Source organism: Stegostoma tigrinum, chromosome 8 (assembly GCF_030684315.1).
Source record: "Stegostoma tigrinum isolate sSteTig4 chromosome 8, sSteTig4.hap1, whole genome shotgun sequence".
Taxonomy (NCBI): domain Eukaryota; kingdom Metazoa; phylum Chordata; class Chondrichthyes; order Orectolobiformes; family Stegostomatidae; genus Stegostoma; species Stegostoma tigrinum.
The window spans coordinates 97,448,713-97,474,387 of NC_081361.1; the positions used below are offsets into that span (position 1 = coordinate 97,448,713).

General features: G+C 46.0%; 1 protein-coding gene across 3 annotated transcripts in view; it reads right to left on the reverse strand.

Moving 5' to 3' along the window:
• The window catches only part of ttll7 (tubulin tyrosine ligase-like family, member 7), a 283,625-nt gene that overhangs the window by 157,002 nt on the left and 100,948 nt on the right, over positions 1–25,675 (reverse strand). For all 3 annotated transcript variants that reach the window (XM_059648159.1, XM_059648158.1, XM_059648157.1), the window contains 3 exons: positions 19,013–19,134; positions 9,138–9,205; positions 6,585–6,743 (listed from right to left, as the gene is read on the reverse strand). In XM_059648159.1, coding sequence (XP_059504142.1) covers positions 6,585–6,743; positions 9,138–9,205; positions 19,013–19,134 — 349 coding nt within the window. The remainder of the gene's footprint in view (positions 1–6,584; positions 6,744–9,137; positions 9,206–19,012; positions 19,135–25,675) is intronic.

Sequence of the window (25,675 nt, forward strand, 5' to 3'; positions counted from 1 at the left end):
TGTTGATGACTTTCTTTCAGAGCAAGATCAAACAGAGACCAAGGGATTGAATCCCTAGTAGCAAAGCCTTTAATGAATGGGAAAATGAGCCTGTATCAGTTGACTGAGTGGAAGGATTTGAAATTCCCAAGAACAAGTGATAGATTTAGATAGAAGTGTCATAAGTGGGTAATTACTCTGACTTGTATTTCTTAATAGTTCCACTGGCTGGAGTTCTTAAATAGCAGCTTTCAATCATTCTGCCTGTTTGTGTATCACTGAAACTCTCGCCTTTCAGCAAAATAGTGAGTGCAAGCCATCCACGATTATCTGGAAGGCTGTTTCTGGTGCAGTCAGTGCACAAGGATCCCTGTCTACAACACCACCACGTCCCTAACACACCCCACACCTCACCATCTTGATGATGGCAGCTTTAGCTCAGCAGGTAGCAATTGTCTATCAGAAGTCTGAGGATTGTAGGTTCAAATCCAGATCTGGATAGAGGTATTCCCATATTCAGACTAGACCCTGAAAATGAAAGCCAGAGGTCTACCAAGCCTACTCTGCCATTTAATATGAGCAGAGTACACTTTGGGATTCATCTCTACATTGAGTTATAGAATCCCTACAGTGTAGACGGAGGTCATTTGGCCCATCAAGTCAGCACTAAACCTCTGAAAAGCATCCCACACTGCTCTATAGCTCTATGATTCTATGTAAAGGCACATACAACAAACTTAGACAAGTTTTAATCAGTGAGGGGACGCACGGCCATTGGGAAATGGGAAGAAAGCGGAGGGTGATCAGCTCAGTCATGATCTTACTGAATGGCAGAGCAGGCTCGATGGGCTGAATGGCCTACTTCTGCTCCGATTTCAATAGTTATGAGAATTGCAGGAGGTGGAGGAGTCAGTGACGCTAGCACAGGAATTAATTACAGAGATGGTGCTAGAAAGCATTAGATCCACTGTGACTAACCGGAGAAATTCAATAAGTACTTACCCATGCAATCTCATTTAAAGAGCTCTGTGCACTTCAGCCAAAGTCAAGTCTCGAGCACATTCAGTCAGTTGCTGGCAGCTCATTAAAGTGTGATCACGGGAGTGATGAGATTTTTGAAGCAATTGTTTTCATTACTCATTCATGGGACATGCATACCCCCGGCTAGGAACAGCAGTTGCTGCTCATCACGCGGTGTCCTTGAGACGGTGGGGCTGAGCTGCCTTGTTGAACCACAGCAATCCTTGGTGTGTACTGTCACTCACGGTGCCATTAGGGAAGGAGTTCCTTGATTCTGACTCAGTGACACTGAGCGAACCCTGGTTAGGTGCCTTTTGGAGTACTGCAAGCACATGTGGGTGCCATGCCTTAGGAAGGATAGATAGACCTTGGAAGGTCCGGATGGGATCCATCCGAGGTTACTGAGGGAAGCGAGAGAGGAAATAGCCGGGGCCTTAACAGATATCTCTACTGCATCCTCAGACACGGGTGAGGTCCCAGAGGACTGGAGACTTGCTAATGTTGTCCCCTTGTTTAAGAAGGACAGCAAGGATAATCCAGGTAATTATCGACCGGTGAGCCTGATGTCAGTGGTAGGGAAGCTACTGGAGAAGATACTGAGGGATAGGATCTATTCCCATTTGGAAGAAAATGGGCTCATCAGTGATGTGCGACATGGTTTTGTGCAGGGATGGTCATGCCTTACCAACTTAATAGAATTCTTTGAGGACGTGACAAAGTTGACAGATGAGGGAAAGGCTGTAGATATCATATACATGGACTTCAGTAAGGCGTTTGATAAGGTTCCCCATGGCAGGCTGATGGAGAAAGTGAAGTCACATGGGGTCCAGGGTGTGCTAGCTAGATGGATAAAAAACTGGATGGGCAACAGGAGACAGAGGGTAGTAGTAGAAGGGAGTTTCTCAAATTGGAGACCTGTGACCAGTGGTGTTCCACAGGGATCTGTGCTGGGACCACTGTTGTTTGTGATATATGTAAACGATTTGGAGGAAGGTGTAGGTGGTCCGATCAGCAAGTTTGCTGATGACACTAAGATTGGTGGAGTAGCTGATAGTGAAGGGGACTGTCAGAGATTACAGCAGAATACAGATAGACTGGAGAGTTGGGCAGATAAATGGCAGATGGAGTTCAATCCGGGCAAATGCGAGGTGATGCATTTTGGAAGATCAAATTCAAGGGCAAACTATACAGTAAATGGAAAAGTCCTAGGGAAAATTGATGAACAGAGAGATCTGGGTGTTCAGGTCCATTGTTCCCTGAAGGTGACAACGCAGGTCAATAGGGTGCAAGAAGGCATATGGCATGCTTTCCTTCATTGGGCGGGGTATTGAGTACAAGAGTTGGCAGGTCATATTACAGTTGTATAGGACTTGGGTTTGGCCACATTTGGAGTACTGTGTACAGTTCTGGTCACCACATTACCGAAAGGATGTTTGGAGAGGGTGCAGAGGAGGTTCACCAGGATGTTGCCTGGTATGGAGGGTGCTAGGTATGAAGAGAGGTTGAGTAGCTTAGGATTATTTTCATTAGAAAGACAGAGATTGAGGGGGGACCTGATTGAGGTCTACAAAATCATGAGGGGTATAGACAGGATGGATAGCAAGAAGCTTTTTCCCTGAGTGGGGGGTCTCAATTACTAGGGATCATGAGTTCAAAGTGAGAGGAGGAAAGTTTAAGGGAGATATGCGTGGAAAGTTCTTTACACAGAGGGTGGTGGGTGCCTGGATGCCTGGAACACGTTGCCAGCGGAGGTGGTAGACGCAGACACGTTAGCGTCTTTTAAGATATATTTGGACAGGTATATGGATGGGCAGGGAGCAAATGGACACAGTACGTTAGAAAATAGATGACAGGTTAGACAGAGGATCTTGATCGGTGCAGGCTTGGAGGGCCGAAGGGCCTGTTCCTGTGCTGTAATTTTCTTTGTTCTTTGTTTGTTCTTTCTTTGAGTACAATGTGGGCTTACAAGAATGACACCTGGAGTTCAGGGGTTAAGTTATGGAGAAAGATTACACAAGTTAGGCCTGTTTTCTCTAGAATGTAAAGGATAAGGAATGATCTTATCTTAGTCTGCAAGATATTAACAGGAAAAGATAGGATAGATAAAGATGAACTATTTCCACTGCTTGGGGATTCTAGAACTAGAGGTAGAGTCTAAAAATTAGGGCCACTCCATCCAGGAGAGATGTTAGGAAGCACTCCTACATTCAAAAGGGTGGTAGAAGTTGAGAACTCCTCTCCATTAAAAAATACAAACCAGGGGAAGGCAGCACGGTGGCTCTGTGGTTAGCACAGCTGCCTCACAGCGCCAGGGACATGGGGTCAATTCCACCCTCAGGCATCTGTCTGCGTGGGTTTCCTCTGGTTCCCTCCCATAGCCCAAAGATGACCAGAGGAGGTAATTTGGCCAAGGGAAATTGCCCGTAGTGTAGGGAAGTGCAGAGTTATAAGGGGATGGGTCTGGCTGGGTTGCTCTGAGGGTTGGAGTTGACTTGATGGGCTGAAGGGCCTGTTTCCATACTGTGGGGATTCTATGATGATAAATGAAATTTTGATAGAGAGGTGCAACATTCCAAAGGGTTTTTGCTGAGTCAGGAAAGAAGACATTTCCGGTGGCAGGAGATTTGTTTGATTTACACTCATTGGAGTTTAGAAGAATGAGGGGGGACTAATTGAAACTTACAGAATACTGAATGGCCTGGACAGAGCGGATGTTGGGAAGATGCTGCCATTGGTAGGAGAGACTAGGACCTGAGGGCACAGCCTTAGAGTAAAGGGAAGACCTTTCAGAACGGAGATAAGGAGAAACTTCTTCAGCCAGAGAGTGGTGAATCTATGGAATTCACTGCACTGAAGGCTGTGGAGGCCAGATCATTGAGTACATTTAAGGCTGAGCTAGATAGGCTCTTGATTATCAAGGGGATCAAGGACTACGGGGGAAAAGCAGGGGAATGGGGTTGAGAAACTTATCAAGCCATAATTGAATGGTGGAGCAGAGTCAATGGGCCGAATGGCCTAATTTCTGCACCTACGTCTAACGGTCTTGGAGGTTTAAATCAGTGACACATGGAGAATTTCTTTATTGCAATAAGGGATTGTATCCAGATTGGGCCTCCTGCTGGGATGATGGAAGAAGTTTCAGCAGCAGCTTTTAGAAAGAAACATGGCAAATACCAGAAGGAGAAACATGCGCAGGGCCATGCTGAGAAAGCAGGAGTGGGGGATCTAATAAAGTAACTCATTTCAAAAGCCAGCATGGACACGATGGGCCAAACAGCCTCTGTATGTCTTTCTATTATTGTAAAGCAGACAAAATGTCAGTGCCATGAAATCAGTAAGGTTGTCCTTCAATAATCAAACATGTTTAAAAGTAAGTCTTTGTAGGCCTAAACGCCACTTAATTACATTCAAAAGTTATGTCTCAATCCAGAGAGTTCAGTGAAAAATCAAGGCTGACACCCCATATTGCAATACTGAGGGAAAACCAGATTGCTAAATGTGCTATGCTCTGGGTGACCTGTTAGACTGAGGTCAGTCTACGCTCTCAGATGAACATTAAACCCCCACAATGTAACATTCATAGAGCAACAAGAGCACTCTCCCTGGGGTGCTGGGCAATATTTATCCCTCAATTAGCTTCACAAAAACAGTTTCAGAAATTGCTGGAGAAATTCAGCTGGTCTGGCAGCATCTGCAAACAGAGAAATACAGTTAACATTTTGAGTCCAAAGCCAAATCTACTCTCTCTCCACAGCAATGCCTGGTTTTGGTTCAGACCTTCAGCACCCACAGTTCTTTGTTTTATCTCAAAAACAGATGACCTTGTAATGATCACATCGCTGATTGTGGGAGTTTGCTGTGTACAAGTTGACTGTTTCCTATGTTACCGTGGAGACTACACTGCAAAAATGCTTCAATGGTTGCAAAGCACCTTGGGAAATCAACTGAGAGTGAAAGGTGCTATATAAATGCAAGAGTTTCTTTTTTTAAATTGACAGAAAATCCAAGCTCCTGGATCTCTACATGACACTCAGCGTTTACTTTCAATTGGGTTCCTGACTGCATTGAAATTTTGAGCTTATTAAACTGCTATTGCAGGGAAAGGGCACTCCTAATTCACAATATTGGCATCAGCCTCAAGCGTTCACAGAGCGAGGCACCATCCCAGTATGATGGAGAATAAAATTCCACCTGCTTGCTCCTCAGCAAGAGATGACAATTATAGCACAATAGGTTTCTCACTTTGCACATCACCTGTACCCTACCAGAGTGAGTTTGCTAACAGTGAGAAAATTCAAATTAAACCAGAAACAGCTTTGAGTTGGACAAGAACTGATGCCAGAGAGTGGTGAGTCTGTGGAATTCTCTGCCACAAAAAATGGCAGAGACCAAAATATTGAAGTTTTCAATAAGAAGTTAGAGATAGTTCTTAGGGCTATTGGGATCAAAGAGTACAGAGAGAAAGCGGGAACGGGAACTGAGTTGGATGATCAGCCATGATCATATTGAATGTCACAGCAGGCTCAAAGGGCCTCCTCCTGCTGCCAATTTCTATGTTTCTTTGATGTAAGACTGTAAAAAACATCAAGCAAAGAAAGGCTTGTCCCAGTTCTGTCCTTGCTCACTGCTCAGTTTACAGAACCAGGGCAGATATCAACATGCCACATGACTACCTAGCTTTCTTCTCCTTTGAACCACCCATACCAACTGAATACTGAACACTAACAACACCTCTGTGTGAATTGCCGCCTCCAGATATCAGTAAGAGTTCACCAAATAAACAAAACAGGGCCCTTTCCCCCATTATACAGCCACCCAAGCCTTGTTTCTCAACTCCTCCATTGGTGCAGCCCCAACAACACTCAAGAAGCTTGACACCATCCAGGGCAAAGCAACCCCTTCAACGGCAGCACATCCACAACCTTTAGACATTCGCTCGCTTCATTATTAATGCACAATAACAGCAGTGTGTAACAGCCACAAGGCACACTGCGAGAATACACTGAGGCCCCTTCCAACTATTGGAAAATGTGGCCAGCAGGTACATGGCAATGCCAGCCCCTGCAAGTTCTCCTCCAAGCCACTCACACATCCTGACTTGGAAATATATCGCCGTTCCTTCAGTAACTGTGGGTCAAAATCTTGGAACTCCTTCCCAAACAGAACTATGGATGTCCCTGGATCCCAAGAGCAGCTGAGGTTCGAGAAACAAACACACATACACACATACACACACACAGGCACACAGGCACACGCGCATAGACATACAGGCACATAGACATACAGGCACACAGACACACACACACACAGAGACACAAGCAAGCACACAGGCGCGCGTGCACACAGACACACACACAGACACAAGCAAGCACACAGGCACGCACAGACATACAGGTGCACACGCACACAGACACACGCACACTGACACACACACACACACACACACACACACACACACACACACACACACAGACGTGTGCATATACGCACAGTGACTCATCACCGTTTAAAATGGTGCATGGGTCAGTTTGTCATGATCCTGGGGGGAGCAGTTGAAGGGCTGGTGGGTAAAAGGCTTAACCTACCCATGACCCATGGCTCCATTGGCTGGCTTGACTATGAAGGTCTTCTGCCTGCGTTTCTTTCGGAGTTCCTTCACACAGTTCTGGAATTGAGTGTACTCTGCAGGAAAGATCCACGTCCTGGGGGTGAAGCAGTACTCTTGAGATTGGCTCTTGATCATCCTGAAAATAAAACACGGCTGGTAAAGGAGGAATACAGACCAAAGTGGAGTGCTCTAAATGGAAATCTTAAAAATCCATTGGAAGAATTTTTGACAGAAATCAGGCAAGGAATAAAAGCAGGTGGCCACTGAAAGAAATACTAATTCCCGAACAATTTAAGCACTGGCCTTGCAGGATAAAGCAACTGACTCAGGAAAAGGATACTTGCACCAAAAGGGTTAAATTATATGACCAAGTTACACAGAATAGGGAACAGACTTGAATCTGGAAGGTGGCATGAGGATCTAATTGAGGAGTTTCAGAGGGTTGAAGGACGTAACAGGTCAGTTGGAGAGAAACTATTTCCTCTGCTAGTCCAGAACAAGTAAGAATATTCAGAGCAATGTCATGAATGATTTATATGAGGAAACGAAATGTATTAACTCCCAAGTTTGCAGATGACACAGGCTGGGGTGAGGGTGTGAGCTGTGAGAAGGATTCAGAGATGTTTTAGCATGATTTGGACAAACTGAGTGAGTGGGTAAATGAAGTATAATGTGGATCAATGGGAGGTTATCAACTTTGACAGCAAAAACAGGAAGGTTTTTTTAATCTAAGTGGTGATAGATTGGGAAAGAGGGAGGGACAATGAGGCCTGGGGGTCCTTGTACACCAATTGCTGACAGTAAGCATGCAAGTGCAGCAGGAGGTGACGACAGCAAGTAATATGTTGGTCTTCGTAGCGAGAGGATTTGAGTACAGGAGCAGGGATATCTTGCTGCAAGTACACAGGGCCGTGGTAAGGCTACTTCTGGAGTACTGTGTGCAGTTTTAGTCTCCTTAGCTTAGGAAGGCCAAGGAGGGAATGCAGACTGATTTCTGGGATGGGAGGTGTGATGTATGAAGAGAGACTGGATCAGTTAGGACTGTGATCACTGAAGTTTAGGAGAATGAGGGGGAGGGAGATCTCATAGAAACCTATAAAATTCTAACAGGGCTAGACAGAATAAACACAGGAAGGATTTTTTCCAATGACCAGCGAGTCCAGAACTAGGGGTCACAACCGAAAGATATTGGCAAACCATTTCGGACTGAGATGAGGAGAAATGTCTTCACCTAGAGAATGGGGAGTCTGATGGATTCTCTGCCAGTGAAAGTTGTTGAAATCAGATCACCGAATGTTGTCAGGAGGGAGTTAGTAATAGTTTTGTGGGCTAAGGGGATCGAAGGGCATGGGAGAGAAGGTGGGAATGGGGATCTCAGTTGGATGATTACCCATGATCAAGTTGAATGGCAGAGCAGGCGTGAAGGGCTGAATGGCCTAGTCCTGTTCCTATTTTCTATTATTATTTATTTCCATGAAGGACTATCTCACATAGGGTTAAGCGGGAATCTGGATCTCAATCCCCTAAAGGCTCCTGTAGCTGAAGGTCAATTGAAAGTTATCTTAGGGGTGGCACGGTGGCTCAGTGGTTAGCACTGCTGCATCACAGTGCCAGGGACCCGGGTTCGATTCCACCTTCGGGTGACTGCCTGTGTGGATTCTGCACGTTCTCCCTGTGTCGGGGTTGGTTTCCTCTGGGTGCGCTGGTTTGCTCCCACAGTCCAAAGATGTGCAGGGTAGGTGGATTGGCTGTGCTAAATTGCCCGTAGTGTTCAGGGATGTGTCGATTAGGTAGGTTATAGGGGATGGGTCTAGGTGGGATAGTCCAACACAGTCAGTGTGGACTTGTTGGGCTGAAGGGCCTGTTTCACGCTGTAGGGATTCTATGAATGTATTTCAGGAACTGGTACAGACACAATGGGTTGAATGGCCTACATCTGCACTGTAAAATTCTATGACTCTAATTGATAGGTTCTTAACCATAGAGATTGCTGGAGAAATTCAGCAGGCCTGGCAGCATCTGTAGAGACAGAGCAGTCCAGTGACTCTCCCTCAAAACACGAGTTCTTGAATCCCTGATCTGTCAAAGACTGAGACTCAGGTGTGCTGAACCCATTTACCTGCCTCGCTCACTTTGCTATACCCAGCCACTGACCCAATCACCTTTTCTGTAGGGTATGAATGCTTCCTGGAAGACAGTGCAGCTCTGAGGAAGGGTCATCCAACCCGAAACATTAACTCTGATATTTTCTTCGCAGATGCTGCCAGACCTGCTGAGCTTTTCCAGCCACTCCTGTTTGTGTTTCTGGAACAGAGGGTCTGTATACTTCCCCCTTGCATCTGTGTCTGGAAGGCACGTCCTCTTCAGGAACAGATCCACATTGAGTTGGTAAACTCTCCTTTGTACATTGCCCCTCGCTGTTAAGGTGGCAAATGGTGGGGAGGTTGCCTGTTCACAAACACGCTCACACTGTAATAAATGACAGCTTCAGATTCAAATTCTAACTGAGACAGAAACCTGGGTCACTTACTTGGCCATGTTTCTAGCCAGACAGTCCTTGCGGCAAATCTCTCCCATTCCAGGAAAATGGTTGATTCTCTGCAAAGAAAAGACAAAATATAACATGCGTAAACAGTCACAGTGTGAGAAACTGACCTGGAGGAGTTCGTGACGTTGTGGTAATGTCACTGGGCTAGGAGTTCTGAACCCCAATTTAATAAGCTAAGCACATGAAGCTCACTATGGTAGATGGTGAAATGTGAATTCACAACAAATCTCAAATAAAAAGAGTCCAATAGCGACCATGTAACCATTGTCGATTGTTGTCTAAATGCATTTGACCATTGAGTACAGGAGTTGGGATGTCATGCTGAGGTTGCATAGCATGTGGGTGAGATCGCTTTTGGAAATACTGTGTGTAGTTCTGATTGCTCTGCTTTGTGAAAGATACTATTAAACTGGAGAGGGTTCAGAAAAGATTTCCCAGGAAGTTGCTGGGAATGGAGGATTTGAGTTACAGGGAGAGGCTGGATAGGCTGGGACTTTTTTGACAGGAACGTAGGAGGTTGAGAGATGACATTATAGACGCTTTTAAATCATGAGCAGCATAGACAAGGCGAATAGCAGAAGTCTTTTCTTCAGGGCAGTGGAGCTCAAAACCAGACGGCATTTTTTATGGTGAAAGGAAAATGATTTAAAAAGGGTCTGAGGATGAACGTCCAGCGGAAGTAGTAAATGCAGGTATAGTTACAACATTTAAAAGATATTTGGACAAGTACATTAATGAGAAATGTTTAAAGAGATATGAGCTAAACACAGGCAAAAGGGATTAGCTTAGTTTGGGAAACTTGGTCAGCATGGGCGAGTTGGACCAAAGGGTCCGTTTCCAGGTTGTGCGGCTCTATGAATCTATATATCACTGAAGGTGGCAGGACTGTTGGAGAGAGCAATCGCTAAAGCGTACCTTATTCTGGATTTTATTAATAACGGCATGGAGTGCAAGAGCAAGAGTTGTCACGTGGCAAGCTGGTTAGCAGATTCGAGATGTTTGGGATTGCCGGACCCTTGGCAGCATGGATTAGAAGTTGGCTAAAGGGCAGGAAACTGATGGTATGGATGGGCATTTCTCAGATTGGAGACGAGTTGGAAGTGGTGCACCCCCAGGATCAATGTTGGTACTGTTTTACTGATTTATACAAACAACTTGGAGAGGAGTGTGGAGGGCAAAATCTCCAAATTTGCAAATGACACTAAACTGGGGAGAACAGTGAGTGGCGAGGATGATGCTGAGTGACTTCAAAGGGGCATTGACAATGTGGTCATAGGGGCAGACATCTGGCAGATGAAACTCCGTGCGGGGAAATGTGAGGTAATGCATTTTTGTAGAAGAAACACAGAGAGACAACACAGGCTCAATGGTAAAACTCTGAGGGGAGTACAGGAACAGAGTCACCTTGGGGTTTATGTGCATAATTCTCTGACGGTGGCCAGGTAAGGTGAAACAGTTGTTGAGAAGATTTATAGGATCCTGGGGTTTATAAATAGAGGCATAGGGTATAAAATACTCTACACCTTGACAGCGGATCCAGCATCCACTGCCGTTTGTGTAAGAGTGTTCCGAAGCTCTCCCATCCTTCCTAACACCTCTCCTGAATGGGCTGGCCCCCTACACGTCTACAAATTATTGGTCAGGCCACATTTGGAGTATTGTGGTCATTTCTGGGCACCTTATGTAGGGAAGGATGTTAAAGCCCTGGAGAAAGTGTAAAGGAGATTTACCAGAATAATTCTAGGAATGAAGGATTTTAGATACCAAGTAAGATTGGAGAGATTGGGCTTATTTTCCTTGGAGCAGAGAAGCTTGAGGTAACTTATCGAGGTGTTCCAAATTATGAACAGTTGACAGGGTAGATAAGGATATTCTGTTTATGTTAGTTGGTATGTCAGTAACTAGGGGCCACACTTCCAAGATTGTCAGCACGAAAGCTAGGAGTGAGTTGAGGAAAAACCTCTTTACTCAGAGTTAACAAGGTGTGGAGCTGAATGAACACAGCAGGCCAAGCAGCATCAGTGGAGCAGGAAAGCTGATGTTTTCTGAAGAAGGGTCTAGGCCCGAAACATCAGTCTTTCTGCTCCTCTGATGCTGCTTGGCCTGCTGTGTTCATCCAGCTCTACACCTTGTTATCTCAGGTTCTCAGGCATCGGCAGTTCCTACTATCTCTTACTCAGAGAGTAGTTAGGATTTGGAATGAGCTGCCCTGGAGAGTGGTGGAGGCAGATCCTATAGGAAGTTTCAAAAAAGAGTTGGTGATATATTTGAAAGTAATGAACTGAGAGTGCTACAGAGATAGGGCTGGAGAATGGGACTAGCTGGATAGCTCTTTCAGGAGGCAGTACAGGCATGATGGATCAAATGGCCTCTTCCCTTACTATAAAATGCTATGATTCTATCTAGTGGGCACAGTCCAAGAATGAGGGACACACAGTTCAGGAGAGATATTAGTTAGCACTTCTACACACAAAGGATGGGAGCGCTTTGGAACTATCTTCCATAAGCCGCAGTGAATGCTGGATCAGCTGTCAAGTTTAAATCTCAGGTAGTTAAATTTTTTTGTTAAGGAAAGATATTAAGGGATATGGGCCAAAGGCAAGAACAAAGAGTTAGACTACAGACCAGTCATAATCTCATTGAATGATGGAACAGGCTCAAGGGGCTGAATGGCCTACTCTTGTTCCTATGCTCCTAACTGCTTCAGCACTGAAGAAACATCATACCAAGCTGTTTCTCTCGCTATACAGTTACTGCCAGTCCTGCTGAGTTTCTCCAGCACTTTCGGTTTTTATTACTGGGGTATTGTGTGCAGTTTTAGAGTTATAGAGTCCTACTGCAGGCCCTTCAGCCCAAATTGATCTGTGCTGACCAAAATGCCCATCCACACAAACCCCATTTGCTTGCACTTAGCCCATATCTTTCTTAACTTTTCCTGTCCATGTACTTATCCAAATGCCTTTTAAATATTGTCAATGTACCCGCCCCAAACACGTCCACTGGCAGCTCATTCCATAAGCGTACCACCCTCTGTGTAAAAACGTTGCCCCTCAGGTTCCCATGTATTCTTTCCCTCTTACCTTAAACTGATGCCCTCTGGAACTCCATTACCTAACTCTGGAAAAAAGACTAAGTGCATTCACCCTATCCATGCCTCTCATGATCTTATACACTTCTATAGGATCCCCCTTCAGTTTCTTATGTTCTAAAGAAAAAAGTCCTAGCTTGTCCAACCTCTCCCTATAACTCAGTCCCTTGAGTCCTGGCAACATCCTTGTAAATCTCTTCTGCACTCTTTCCAGTTTAATAACATCCTTCCTATAGCACAGTGACCAAAACTGAACACAATACTCCAAGTGCAGCCTCACTAACGTCCTGTACAATTGCACCATAACTTCCCAACTTCTGTACTCAGTGCCCTGACTGATGGAGGCCAGCATGCCAAAAGCATTCTTCACTGCCCTGTCTACCTGTGACTCCACTTTCAGGGAACCGTGCACCTGAACTCCAAGGTTCCTCTGCTCCACTACACTCCTTAAGGCCCTACCTGGATTTGACTTTCCAAAATGCAACACCTCACACTTATCTATGTTAAACTCCATTTGCCATTTCTCAGCCCACTTCCCCAGCTGATCAAGATCCTGCTGCAATTCCTGATAATCTTCCTCACTGTCCATGATACTGCCTATTTTAGTGTCATCCACACACTTACTAATCATAGAACATAGAAGAATACAGCACAGTACAGGCCCTTCAGCCCACGATGTTGTGCCAATCTATTATCCTAAGATCAATCTACCCTGTATACCCTGCATTTTACTATCCTCCATTTGCCTATCCAAGAGTTGCTTAAAAGTCTCTAATGTATCTAACTCCACTACCACTGCCAGCAGCGCATTCCACAAGCCAATCATACCTTGTACATTCTCATCCAATCATTGATAGAGATAACAAACAACTAGGGCGGCATGGTGGCTCAGTGGTTAGCCTCACAGCGCCAGGGATCCGGGTTCAATTCCAGCCTCGGGTAACTGTCTGTGTGGAGTTTGCATATTCTCCCCGTGTCTGCGTGGGTTTCCTCCGGGTGCTCTGGTTTCCTCCCACAGTCCAAAGATATGCAGGCTAGTTGGACTGGCCATGCTAAATTGCCTGTAGTGTTCAGGGGTGTGAAGGTTATGGGGGGATGGGATGCTCCAAGGAGTGGTGTGGACTTGTTGGGCCAAAGGGCCTGTTTCCACACTGTAGGGAACCTAATCTAAAAGCAATGGGCCCAGCACTGACCCTTGAGGCACACCACAAGTCACAGGCCTCCAGGCCGACAAGCATCCTTCCACTAATACTCTCTGCTTCCTACCATCAAGCCAATTGTGTATCCAATTCGCCAGCTCTCCCTGAATTCCATGCAATCTAATCTTCCAGAGCAGCCCACCATGTGGAACCTTATCAAAAGCCTCACTGAAATCCATATAGACTTTGTCTACCACCCTGCCCTCATTAACATTCCTCATCAATTCATCAAAGAACTCTGGCAAATTTGTGAGACATGATCTCCCACCCACAAATCTGTGCTGACTACTCCTAATCAAACCCTGTCTTTCTAAACAATGAACAAAAACAAAGTTACTGGAGTCAGTCTGGCTGTATCTGTGCAGGAAAAAACAGAGTTATCGCTTCATGTCCGGTGACTCTTCCTCAGAACTGGTGGTGGCTGGGAAAACGTGAGTTTATATGCAGAAAATAGGGAGGTGGGTGGGATAGGGAATAAACGATAGAGTAGAGCCCAAAGAGAGAGAAAGACAGTAGGACAGACAAAGGAGTTGCCAACGATCAGGCTGGGAGGGTGAATAGTTGTTAATGGGTTCTGTTAATGACTAACAACAGGGGGTGTGTAGTGGCAGGCTATGTGGTAACAAGGCCTGGTGTGTGGGGTGGGGGGCTGGGACATGGGAGAGTTTAGGCCTTAAAATTATTGAACTCAATATTGAGTCCAGAGGGCTGTAGGGTCCCGAAGCGGAAGATGAGGTGTTGTTCTTCCAGCCTGCCTTAGGCTTAGCTCAAACCCTGTCTTTCTAAAGCGTCTCTATCTAATCCCTCCCTTAAGTTACTTCTCAAGTAACTTACCTATCCCAGATGTTAGGCTTATTGGTCTATAATTCCCAGGTTTTTCTTTGCAGCCCTTTGTTGAATAAGGGCACAAGATTCGCTACCCTCCACTCTTCCGGATCTAACCTGTGGCTCGCGATCATGCGAGTATATCTACCAGAGCCCCTGCAATTTCTTCTCTAGCCTCTTGTATGGATCTTGGATATATCTGATCATGACCAGGAAATTTATCCACCTTTTTCCATTCTAATGCTTCCAACACCAACTCTACTGTGATATGGACTGTCCCCATGATATCACTGCTAACTTCCCCAAGCTCCCAAGTCGTCATGTTTTTCTCCATGGTAAACACAAGAAATATTCATAGAGGACCTTGCCCATCTCTCGGAGGTTCCACAAATACATATCCACTTTGGTCCTTGAGGGGTCCTATTCTCTGTCCAGGTATTCTTTTTCTTTTACTATACTGGAAGAATCTCTTTGGATTGACCCTAATTTTCTCAGTTGAAGCTGTCTCGTGCCCCATTTTCACCCGCCTGGTTTCCTCCTTCAGTAAACTCCCATATCCCCTATATGTCTCCAGGGATTCCCTTGATCCCAGCTGCCTGTTCCTGAGCCATGCCTCCAATTTTTTTCTGGTCAAAGGCCTCACTATCTCTTATCATCCAGGGTTCCCTACTGCCAACCTTGCCCTTCACCCCGACCTTGGACTCTAGCTATCACACTTTTAAAGGCCTCCCACTTGCCAGAAGTCCTTTTGCCCGCAAACAAACTACTCCAATCAACCCCCGCAAGCTCCTGTCTAATTCCATCAAAATTCGCCTTGCCCCAATTTGGAACTTGAACCTGTGGACCAGTTTTTCGCTATCCAAAACTGTTTTAAAATTAATAGAACTATGGTCACTGGTCCCAAAGTGCTCCCCCACTATCACCCCAGTCACTTGTCCTGCCCTATTTTCCAAGGCTAGGTCGAGTTTTGCCTCTTCCCTAGTAGGACTGTCTATATACTGCTTGAAGAAACTTTCCTGAACACATTTAACAAATTCCATTCCATCTAAGCCCTTAACACTATGACAGCCCTGGCCAATGTTCGGAAAATTAAAATCCCCCGCTGTCACCACCCTATTACTCCTGCATATTTGTTCCTCTAATTCCTGCATTACAAGCTCAATAACGCCACTATTCCCTTCTTATGTCTTAACTCCACACACACAGGCTCACTGGATGATCTCTCACTTGTTTCACCTCTGACTACTGCTGTGACACTCTGCCTCCCCCCCCCGCCTTAATCAAAAACACAACTCCCTCCTCCCCTCTTTCCTTCACCTCTCTCCTGCCGAAAGCACCTGTACCCTGGCACGTTAAGCTGCCAGTCTTGCCCCTCCCTTAGCCATGTTTCTGTAATGGCTATAATATCCCAGCCCCACATAGCTGTCCCTGCCTTGAGTTCATCAGCCATACCTGTCAGCCCTCTTGCATTGAAGTAGATGCAATTTAATCCAACAGGCACTCCTTGCTTACTGTCCTGCTCCAGCCTAACGTGCCTCTTCAACTTGTTATTTCTGATTATTGTATCACCTTGCCACCTCATACTTGCCTGCCTGCTGTTGAGGATCCCAACCCCCTGCCAATCTAATTTAAACCCTGTCTTGTAGCACTAGAAAATCTGCCCTGCAGGATATTGGTCCCCCTTCAGTTCAGGCGCAACCTGTCCCTCTTGAGCAAGTCATCTCTGCCTCAGAAAAGATCACAATATTCCAGGAATCTGAATCCCTAACCCCTGTACTAATTCTTTAGCCATGCATTCATCTGCCACATCCTCCTGTTTGTACTCTCACCAGCACGTGGCACTTTTGTCTTTCTCATTTCAGGTAGAATATATTTTGCCAGAGACGGAGCATGGCAGAGATTCACCAGAATAATCCTTGGGATGGTCGTATTGTTTTACAGAGAAGGATTGAGCAGTTTACATCAGAGAAACATAAAAATTTCTTACCCAGCATGACAGAGGGAATGGAGATGTGATGTTCCTTTAGTCTAAAACCGGGAGCCAGAGCATCATCGTACAAGGTATTGTGTTTAAGGGCTGCAAGGTTATGCTGCAACTCTATAAGATCCTGGTTAGACCACACTTGGAATATTGCGTTCAGATCTGGTCGCCTCATGATAGGAAGGATGTGGAAGCTTTAGAGAGGGTGCAGAGGAGATTTACCAGGATGCTGCCTGGGCTAGAGGGCAGGTCTTCTGAGGAAAGGCTGAGGGAGCTCGGGCTTTTCTCATTGGAGCGAAGAAAGATGTGAGGTGACTTGATAGAGGTTTACAAGATGATGAGAGGCATAGATAGAGTGGATAGTCAGAGACTTCCTCCCAGCGTGGAAATGACTATTATGAGGGGGCATAATTTTCAGGTAATTGGAGGAAAGTATAGGGGAGATGTCAGAGGTAGGTTCTTCACACAGAGAGTGGTGGGCGTGTGGAATGTGCTGCCGGCAGTGGTAGGAGTCAGATACTTCTAGAGATTTTTAAGCCACTCTCAGATAGGCACACGGAGATAGTAAAATGTAGGGTATGCGGGGCAGATTGATCTTAATAGGACAATAGGTCAGTACAACATCACGGGCCGAAGGGCCTGTGCAGTTCTGTGTTCTATGTTTTACGTTCTAGGATCAGGGAAAAACTGTGTAAGACTGCGATAGGGAGGAATTTCTTCACTCAAAGTGTGACAAATCTTGTAATTCTCTAACTCAAAGAGCTGAGGAAACTCAGTCAATAAACTGGTTCAAGTCAGCGATTTGTGAGGACATTAAGGGTTACAGGGATCGTTTGGGAAGATGGCATTGAGGCAGAAAATCAGCCGTGATCAAAGTGAAGGGCACAGCAGTATTTGAAGGGCTGAATGGCCCACTCCTGCTCCTACTTCCCTGCAATAAAAGGCAGTTCATTCTAAACCAATTGGCAGGAAACAATTTCCAAAGTGCTCACGGATGTGAACAAAATTAGGATACAGTGTCTGTAAATGAAATGCAATAAAGCAGCAGTCAGACACAGCACAACACACAAAAGGGATAAAGAAAGAATTAAAAGTTCTCTATTTGTGGATTACGTAAGAACTGGAACATTTTAACTGAAGACTGGATGGGATTCATGAATTACAAGACAGCAAGGTGGTGCTACCCCCTGGTGGCGTGGTACAGTATTACAACTGTCCGAGCTCAATATTCACAGCCTGCCCCATTCACAGCACAGGCATTCCCAACCTGGGGAATGTGGCACATGCAAACATGTCCTGCATTTTAAACCTTTCCCTGCCACCCAAAAATCAGCTGCGGCACCTTCTGGGGTAAAAAGGGGTGGATAACGATGGGGTAAAGTCTTTGCTGTATATTCAGGGCAGCACAGTGGCTCTGTGATTAGCACTGCAGCCTCACAGCGCCAGGGACTGAGTTCAATTCCAGCCTCGGGTGACTGTCTGTGTGGAGTTTGCACATTCTCCCCGTGTCAGTGTGGGTTTCCTCCAGTTTCCTCCCACACTCCAAAGACGTGCGGGTTGGGGTGGATTGGCCATGCTAAATTGCCTGCAGTGTTCAGGGAAGTGTAGATTAGGTGGGTTATCAGGGGATGAGACTGGGTGGGATGCTCCAAGGTTGGGTGTGGTCAGAGATAATGGGAACTGCAGATGCTGGAGAATCCGAGAAAACAAAGTGTGGAGCTGGATGAACACAGCAGGCCAAGCAGCATCTCAGGAGCACAAAAGCTGACGTTTCGGGCCTAGACCCTTCATCAGAAAAGGGGGATGGGGAGAGGATTCTGAAATAAATAGGGAGAGAGGGGGAGGCAGATTGAAGATGGATAGAGGAGACAAGTTACCCTCCTCCCTCTGGACCAAACCAGGGGATCTCTCTCCCACTGCAACTCTCTTGTAATATACTCTCCTCTCCACCTATCTTCTCCTCCATCCATCTTTGGTCCACCTCCCCCTCTCTCCCTATTTATTCCAGAATCCTCTCCCCATCTCACTTTTCTGATGAAGGGTCTAGGCCCGAAACGTCAGCTTTTGTGCTCCTAAGATGCTGCTTGGCCTGCTGTCCTCATCCAGATCCACACTTCGTTATTTTGGTGTGGGCTTATTGGGCCGAAGGCCGTGTTTCCACACTGTGGGGATTCTATTCTTCCATTCTATTCCATGGCTCCTGGTCAAGGCCTCTGCCACTGCAACAATAACTTGGTCGTCACCCCACTCCCTGCTCTCCCCATCACCCCACTCCCTGCTCCCCTTCTCACCCTATCTGTTCCACTCTTCGTCCACTCCCTGCTCCCCTCATCACCCCATCTGTTCCACTCTTTGCCCCACTCCCTGCTCCCCTCTTCGCCCCACTCCCTCCTCCCCCATCATCACCCCACTCTTTGTCACCCTCATTAATCCACTTTCTGCAGGGATCACCCATTTTCAAAGAGCATTGAGAAGTTCCTTTCTCACAAAGGGTCGAGAGTCTAGTCCTCAAAAGTATGAGAGACTTTGAATGCTTTAAGCTAGAGGTGGAGAGATTGATGATAAGGCGGAGGGGTCGGGGTGGTAGGAGATCATTGGGAGTAGTTGTGATTGCAGGGTAATCATATCAGCAAATGGGAGGGCAGGCTGAAGGGGCAGAATGGCCTAATTCACATCCTTGACTGCACACTCACCAGAGTCAAAAGGCCAAAATGATCTCACAGCTGAGCCAAGAAGGCAGGTGGGCAATGCCACACTGATGTACCTGATAGTTTCTCAGATCAGCGATCCTCTCCTGCTGCACAGCAGCATCATTCCAGATCAGATTGGCAGTTTCATCCTCCTCCCTGGCTCGAGAAAACCCTGCTTCCAATATTGCCAGGCGCACTGTAAGCAGAAAGAGAAACCATCCTGTTCTTGTCAGTCAGTAAGCTTCACAATTCAGGCAGGGTGAGAAACAGAGTATCCCCATTCACCCTCTGTCCATGAGCTCACTGACCCACACTTTCTCCCAAACCTACAGCACAGAAATAGACTCTTCGGTCCAACCAGTCCATACGGACCGTAACCCCTAACTAAACTAGTCCCAGCTGTCTGCACCTGGCTAATACTTCTCCAAACCTTTCCTGTTTATGTACTTATCCAAAACTCTTTTAAATGTTGTAACTGTGCCCATATCCACCACTTCCTCTGAAAGTTCATTCCATATACCAACCACCCTCTGTGTAAAACAATTGCCCTCCTGTCATTTTTTAAATTTTTCTCTACTTGCCTTAAAAATACACCCCCTAGTCTTGAAATGCCCCACCCTAGGGAAAAGATACCTGTCATTCACCTTATCTGTGCCCCTCATGACTTTTTAAACCTCTAGAAAGTCAGCTGTCAAATTCCTCCTCTCCAGCGAAAAAAGTGCCAGCCTATCCAGTATAATAAAGTGTGAAGCTGGATGAATACAGCAGGCCAAGCAGCATCGGTTGCCCGAAACGTCAGCTTTTGTGCTCCTGAGATGCTGCTTGGCCTGCTGTGTTCATCCAGCTTCACACTTTGTTATCCTGGATTCTCCAGCATCTGCAGTTCCCATTATCTCCCCCAGCCTATCCAGTTTTTCCTTTTAACTCAAGCCATCCATTCCTGGCAACATCCTGGTAAATCTCTTCCGAACCTTCGCCACGTGATAATATCCTTCCTGTAGTAGGGTGACCAGAACTGAACACGCTACTCCAGAAGAGGCTCTAACATAATAGATTCTAAATTCCCACCCACCTGACCAAATCTCTCCCCACCTTTCCCGATATCTGTAAATTCCTCCAGCAGCTTCTCCGAGATCTCTGCACTCCTCCAAATCTGCTCTCTCTCATGGCCTCGGCTTTCATTTGCTGTACCACTGGGAGCCTTGTCTCCAGCAATTTGATCCCGAGCTCTGGAATTCCCTCTCTAAACCCATTCGTTTCTCACTCATTCTTACAACCCAGGCTTTCCCCTCAGCTCTGGGTCAGCTGGCCTATTGTCCCTTACCGTGGGAACTTGAGTCAAAATTTGTTTGATAATCGCACCTGAGTTTCAGCAAATTAGGGGTGTTTAACGCAAAGCACGTAACTTTAACGGAGATGATTTTCTTTTTGCGAATGCCGCTGTATTACAAACCTCAACATGTGGACAGTAGCTTGTAGGTGACTTACCATAGTGACATCATAGCAACATGAGATATAGGAGCAGAATTAGACCATTCAGCCTGGTCCACCATTCAATAAGATCATGGGCTCGAATTATAACACTGACCAGACTGACCCACAAGAGGGAACATCCTTCCTACATCCACCTGATCGAGACTACTCAGAATGTGACACATTTTAATCAAGTGGAGTGTGTAGATGATTCAGCTGCAAGTATCACAAGGCAAGACTTTCCATGCGAATAAAAACGTGAGAATGACACAACAGGGGAATCTCACCAGAACCTGTAAAATTCTAACAGGGCTAAACAGGGTACCCACAGGAAGGATGTTCCCGATGACCAGGGAGTCCAGCACCAGGGGGTCACAGTCTAAGGAGACAGGAAAGTCATTTAGGACTGAAATGAGGAGAAATATTTTTCACCCAGAAAAAAAATGCACAAAAACTCAAGGTTTAAATATTGAACGTTTTCAAAAAGGACTCGGTAAGGAATATTGATCAGTTGGGCCAGTGGATCAAGGAGTGACAGATGGAGTTTAATTTAGATAAATGCGAGGTGTTGCATTTTGATAAGACAAACCAAGGCAGGACTTATACAGCTAGCAGTAGGGCCTTGGGGGGAGTTGTTGAACAAAACATGGGGTTACAGGTGCACAGCTCCGTGTAAGTGGCATCACACGTAGACAGGCGGGCGAAGATGGCATTTGGCATTCTTGCTTTCTTTGGTCAGAGCACTGAATACAGGAGTTGAAACAACATGTTCCGGCTGTATAGGACATTGGTGAGACCACACCTGGTGTACTGCACACAACTCTGCTTTCCCAGCTATAGGAAGGGTGTTGTTAAACTGGAAAGGGGTGCAAAAAAAAACTGACCAGGATATTAAAGAGACTGGAGGGTTTGCGTTATCAGGCGAGGTTGGATAGGCTGGCACTACTTTCACTGGAGCGTACGAAGGTGAGCAGGTGACCTTGTAGAGGTTTAGGAAATCAAGACGGGCTTAGATAAGCTAAGATCTTTTCCCCAGGGTGGGGGTGTCCAAAACCACAGGGCACGGGTTTAAGGTGAGAGGGGAAGGATTTAAAAGGGATCTGATAGGCAATGTTTTCACACAGAGGGCAGTGCGTATTTGGAACGAGCTGCCAGATGAAGTGGCACAGGCTGATAAAATTACAACATTTAAAAAGCATTTGAACTGGTGCATGAATAGGAAAGGTTTAGAGGCATTTAGACCAAATGCACGCTAATGGGTTGAGCTCAGTTTGGGAAACCTAGGCAGCATGAACAGGTTGGGGCGAAGGGCCTGTTTCTATGCTATATGACTCTTGTGACTCTAAAGATTTTGATATAGTTCTTAAGGCTAAAGGGATTAAAGTGTATGGGGAGAAAGCATGGAGTGGGATGATCAGCCATGATCATATTGAATGGTGGAGCAGGCTAGAAGGGCTGAGTGGCCCACTCCTGCTCCTATTTGCTAGATTTCTATCAATTTAATAATCTCTTCAGAACTGTCACCAACAGATTCACATCCTTCAACAGAAACCAAGTTTGTGACTAGACTGTCAATGATCTCCATCACTTCCCACATTTTGTCAATGATTTGAGAAATGATACCTTTTCTGGCACTAACAATCCAATGAGGATTATTGGCTGTACACACACATACACCTGCACTGACTTTTCTAAAACCAAAATAACAACTCCACTTTTTAAACACTTTATTAACTTTATGAACTGAGAGACTGTTTATTTAAAATTTCTACATCACTAGCCATTTGTCACTGTTTATTTAAATATATTTGAGAGATACCCCTGTTTGCTTGCATGCTTCTGGGTGTCAGCAAGCACAGCCTTTTGTTAGCAACCACAACGATGAACTTTAAATCATTGCCCTTAATTTTATCCTTCAATGAAGAAATCTTCTATTTATGATGCATGTAATGTTGCTAAGTGCCAGAGCATCAGGGCTACTCTCTCATTACAGGGAAATGACTGGTGGCGATTTAACCTGAAGGAAGTTGGTGAGACAGTGAGAGTGTGGGAACGAGAGAGTGTATATGACAGCATGTGAGAATGTGTATGAGTGTTTGTGAGAAACAGGGTGTGCGTGAGAGCAAGTGTGTGTGTGTGAGTGAGAGAGAGAGAGAGAGAGAGAGAGAGAGAGAGAGAGAGAGAGAGAGAGAGAGAGAGAGTGATAGAGAGTGTGCATGAGAGAGCGAGTGTGTCTACGTGCATGAGAGCGAGTGCGTGTGAGAGCGAGTATGTCTGCGTGCGTGAGAGCGAGTGCGAGAGATACTGAGTGTGTGTGAGTATGTATGACAGTATATCTGAGAGCGTTTGTGATACTGAGTGTGTATGAGAGAGTGTGAATGTCTGTGTGAGAAAGTGTGATAGAAAAAGTGTGTGTGAATGAGAAAGTGTGTGACAGAAAGAGGGTGTACAGACGAGAGTGTGCGTGTGTGTGTGTGAGAGAGAGAGAATGTATGTCATAGAGAGAGTGTATGTGATAAAGAGGGAGACAGGGTGAGGGGGGTGAGATTGAGAAGGTGGGACCTTCATGGTAGCCTTAGCTGGTGCATGAAATGAACCCACACAGTCAGTGTCACTCTACATTGCAAAGCAGCTGTTTAGCCAACTGAGCTGGCCAAGCCCAATTTACCCGACATTTAAATATTATCTTCAATTCAGTAGTCTTCTAAGCTGCCCCAGGACTATCAACTGCAAGACTAGGTCACATAAAGACTAGACTCGAGATAAACAGCAGTGGCAGCATGTTCTAGAGACAGTGCCCAACAGCCACATCTAATTGCGATTCATTTGAACAAATATTCCCATCACTAGTAACGTAGGATCCCAGAATTTCAGTGTAAAGGTCAAAGCTGAAACACTCATCATGAAGTTCAGCCAGAAATGTCAAGTGGATGAGAAATGTTGACCTCCTCCCGAGGACTGCACTATCATAGATGCCAGCCTTCAGTCAATTTAATCCACTCCACGTGATATCGAGAAACAGCTGAAGGCACTGGATACCACAAAGCCAACGTGCCCTGGCAACATCTTAACAGTAGCATTGATATCATGATCCAGAATTAGCTGCATCCCTAGCCAAGCTGCTCCAATGCAGCTATAACACTGGCATTTACCCAACAGTGTTCTGATGAACATCTGCGGCTTGTGCCATAATTGGGACAGCCATCTCACAGACTAGTCAAGCAACAACCTGACATAGTCACACTCACAGAATCACACCTCACAATGTCCCAGGCACCACCACCATCATCCCTGCAAATGTCCTGTCCCACCGGCAGGACAGAGCCACAGAGGTGGGGGCACAGTGGGACATGGTTGAGAGGGAGTTGCTCAGGGAGTCCTTAACATTGACTTCGGACCCCATGAAATCTCGTGGCTTCAAGTTAAACATGGGCAAGGAAACCTCCTGCTGATTACCACATACTGTCCTCCCCTCGGCTGATGAATCAGTCTCTCCTCAATGTTGAGCAACACTTACAGGAAGCACTGAGGATGGGCACAAAATGTACTCTAGGAGGGGGATTGCAATGTCTACCACCAAGAGTGGCTTGGCAGCAGTACTACTGATCAAGCTGGTCGGGTCCTAAAGGACAGAGCTGCTCGACTAGGTCTACAGCAGGTGGTGAGGGAACCAACAAGAAGGAAAAACGTTCTTGACATCATCCTTATCAGTCTACAAGCCGCAGTTGCATCTGTCCATGACAGTATTGGTAAGAGTGACCAGTGCACAGTCCTTATGGACAGATGTCACACCTTCACATTGAGAACAACCTCCATTGTGTTGTGTGGCACTATCACCGTGCTAAATGGGACAGACTTCACACAGATCTAGCAACTCAAGACTGGGAATCCATGAGGCGCTGTGGGCCATCAACAGCAGCAGAATTGTACTCCAGCACAATGTGTAACCTCTTGGCCCGGCATATCCCCCACTCAACCATTACCATCAAGCCAGGGGATCAACCCTGGTTCAATGGAGAGTGCAGGAGGGCTTGTCAGGAGTTGCACCAGGCATACCTGAAGTTGAGGTATCAACCTGGTGAACTCACCAAACAGGATTATTTGCACACCAAAGAGCAAAAGTACCAAGCAATAGGCAGAGCTAAGTGATCCCACAACCACAGGATCAGATATAAGCTCTGCAGTCCTGCCACATCCAGTTGTGAATGGTGGTGGACAATTAAACTACTCACTAGGAGGAGGTTCCACAAATATCCCCATCCTCAATGATGGAAGAGCCCAGCACATCAGTGCAAAAGATAAGGCTGAAGCATTCGCTGCAATCTTCAGCCAGAAGTGTCGAGTGGATGATCCATCTCAGCCTCCTCCAGTGGTCCCCAGCATTATAGATACCGGTCTTCAACCAATTCGATTCACTCCACGTGATATCAAGAAACAGTTGGAGACACTGGATACTGCAAAGGCTACAGGGCCTGACAACATTCCAGTAACAGTAGTGAAGATTTTTGCTCCAGAACCTGCCACTTCTTCCAGTACAGTTACAACACTGGCATCTACTCGACAATGTAGAAAATTGCCCAGGTATGTCCTGTACACAAAAAGCAGGACAAATCCAACCCGGCCAATTACCGCCCCATCAGTCTCCTCTCGACCATCAGTAAAGTGATGGAAGGTGTCAGTAACAGCGTTACCAAGCAGCACCTGCTCAGCAATAACCTGCTCAGTGACGCCCAGTTTGGGTTCTGCCAGGGCCACTCAGCTCCTGAGCTCATTACAGCCTTGGCTCAAACATGGACAAAAGAGCTGAATTCCAGAGTAGAGAGGCACAGACCTTGACATCAAAGGCCATATTCAACTGGGTGAAGGAGCCCTAGAAAAACTGGAATCAATGGATATCAGGAGTGGCTGGTGTTATCCCTGGCACTTAGGAAGATGGTCGCGGTTGTTGGACGCCAGTCATCTCAGCTCCAGGACATCTCTGCAGGAGTTCCTCAGGGTAGTGTCCTCGGCCCAACTATCTTCAGCTGCTTCATCAATGACCTTCCCTCCATCATAAGGTCAGAAGTGGGGATGTTCGCCGATGATTGTACAATGTTCAGCACCATTTGTGACTCCTCAGATACTGAAGCAGGCCATATTTAAATGCAATGAGATCTGGATAATACCAGGCTTGAGCTGGCAAGTGGCAAGTAACATTCGCGCCACTTAAATACCAGGCTATGGCGATCATTAAAAAAAGAGATAATCTAACCACCACCCCTTGG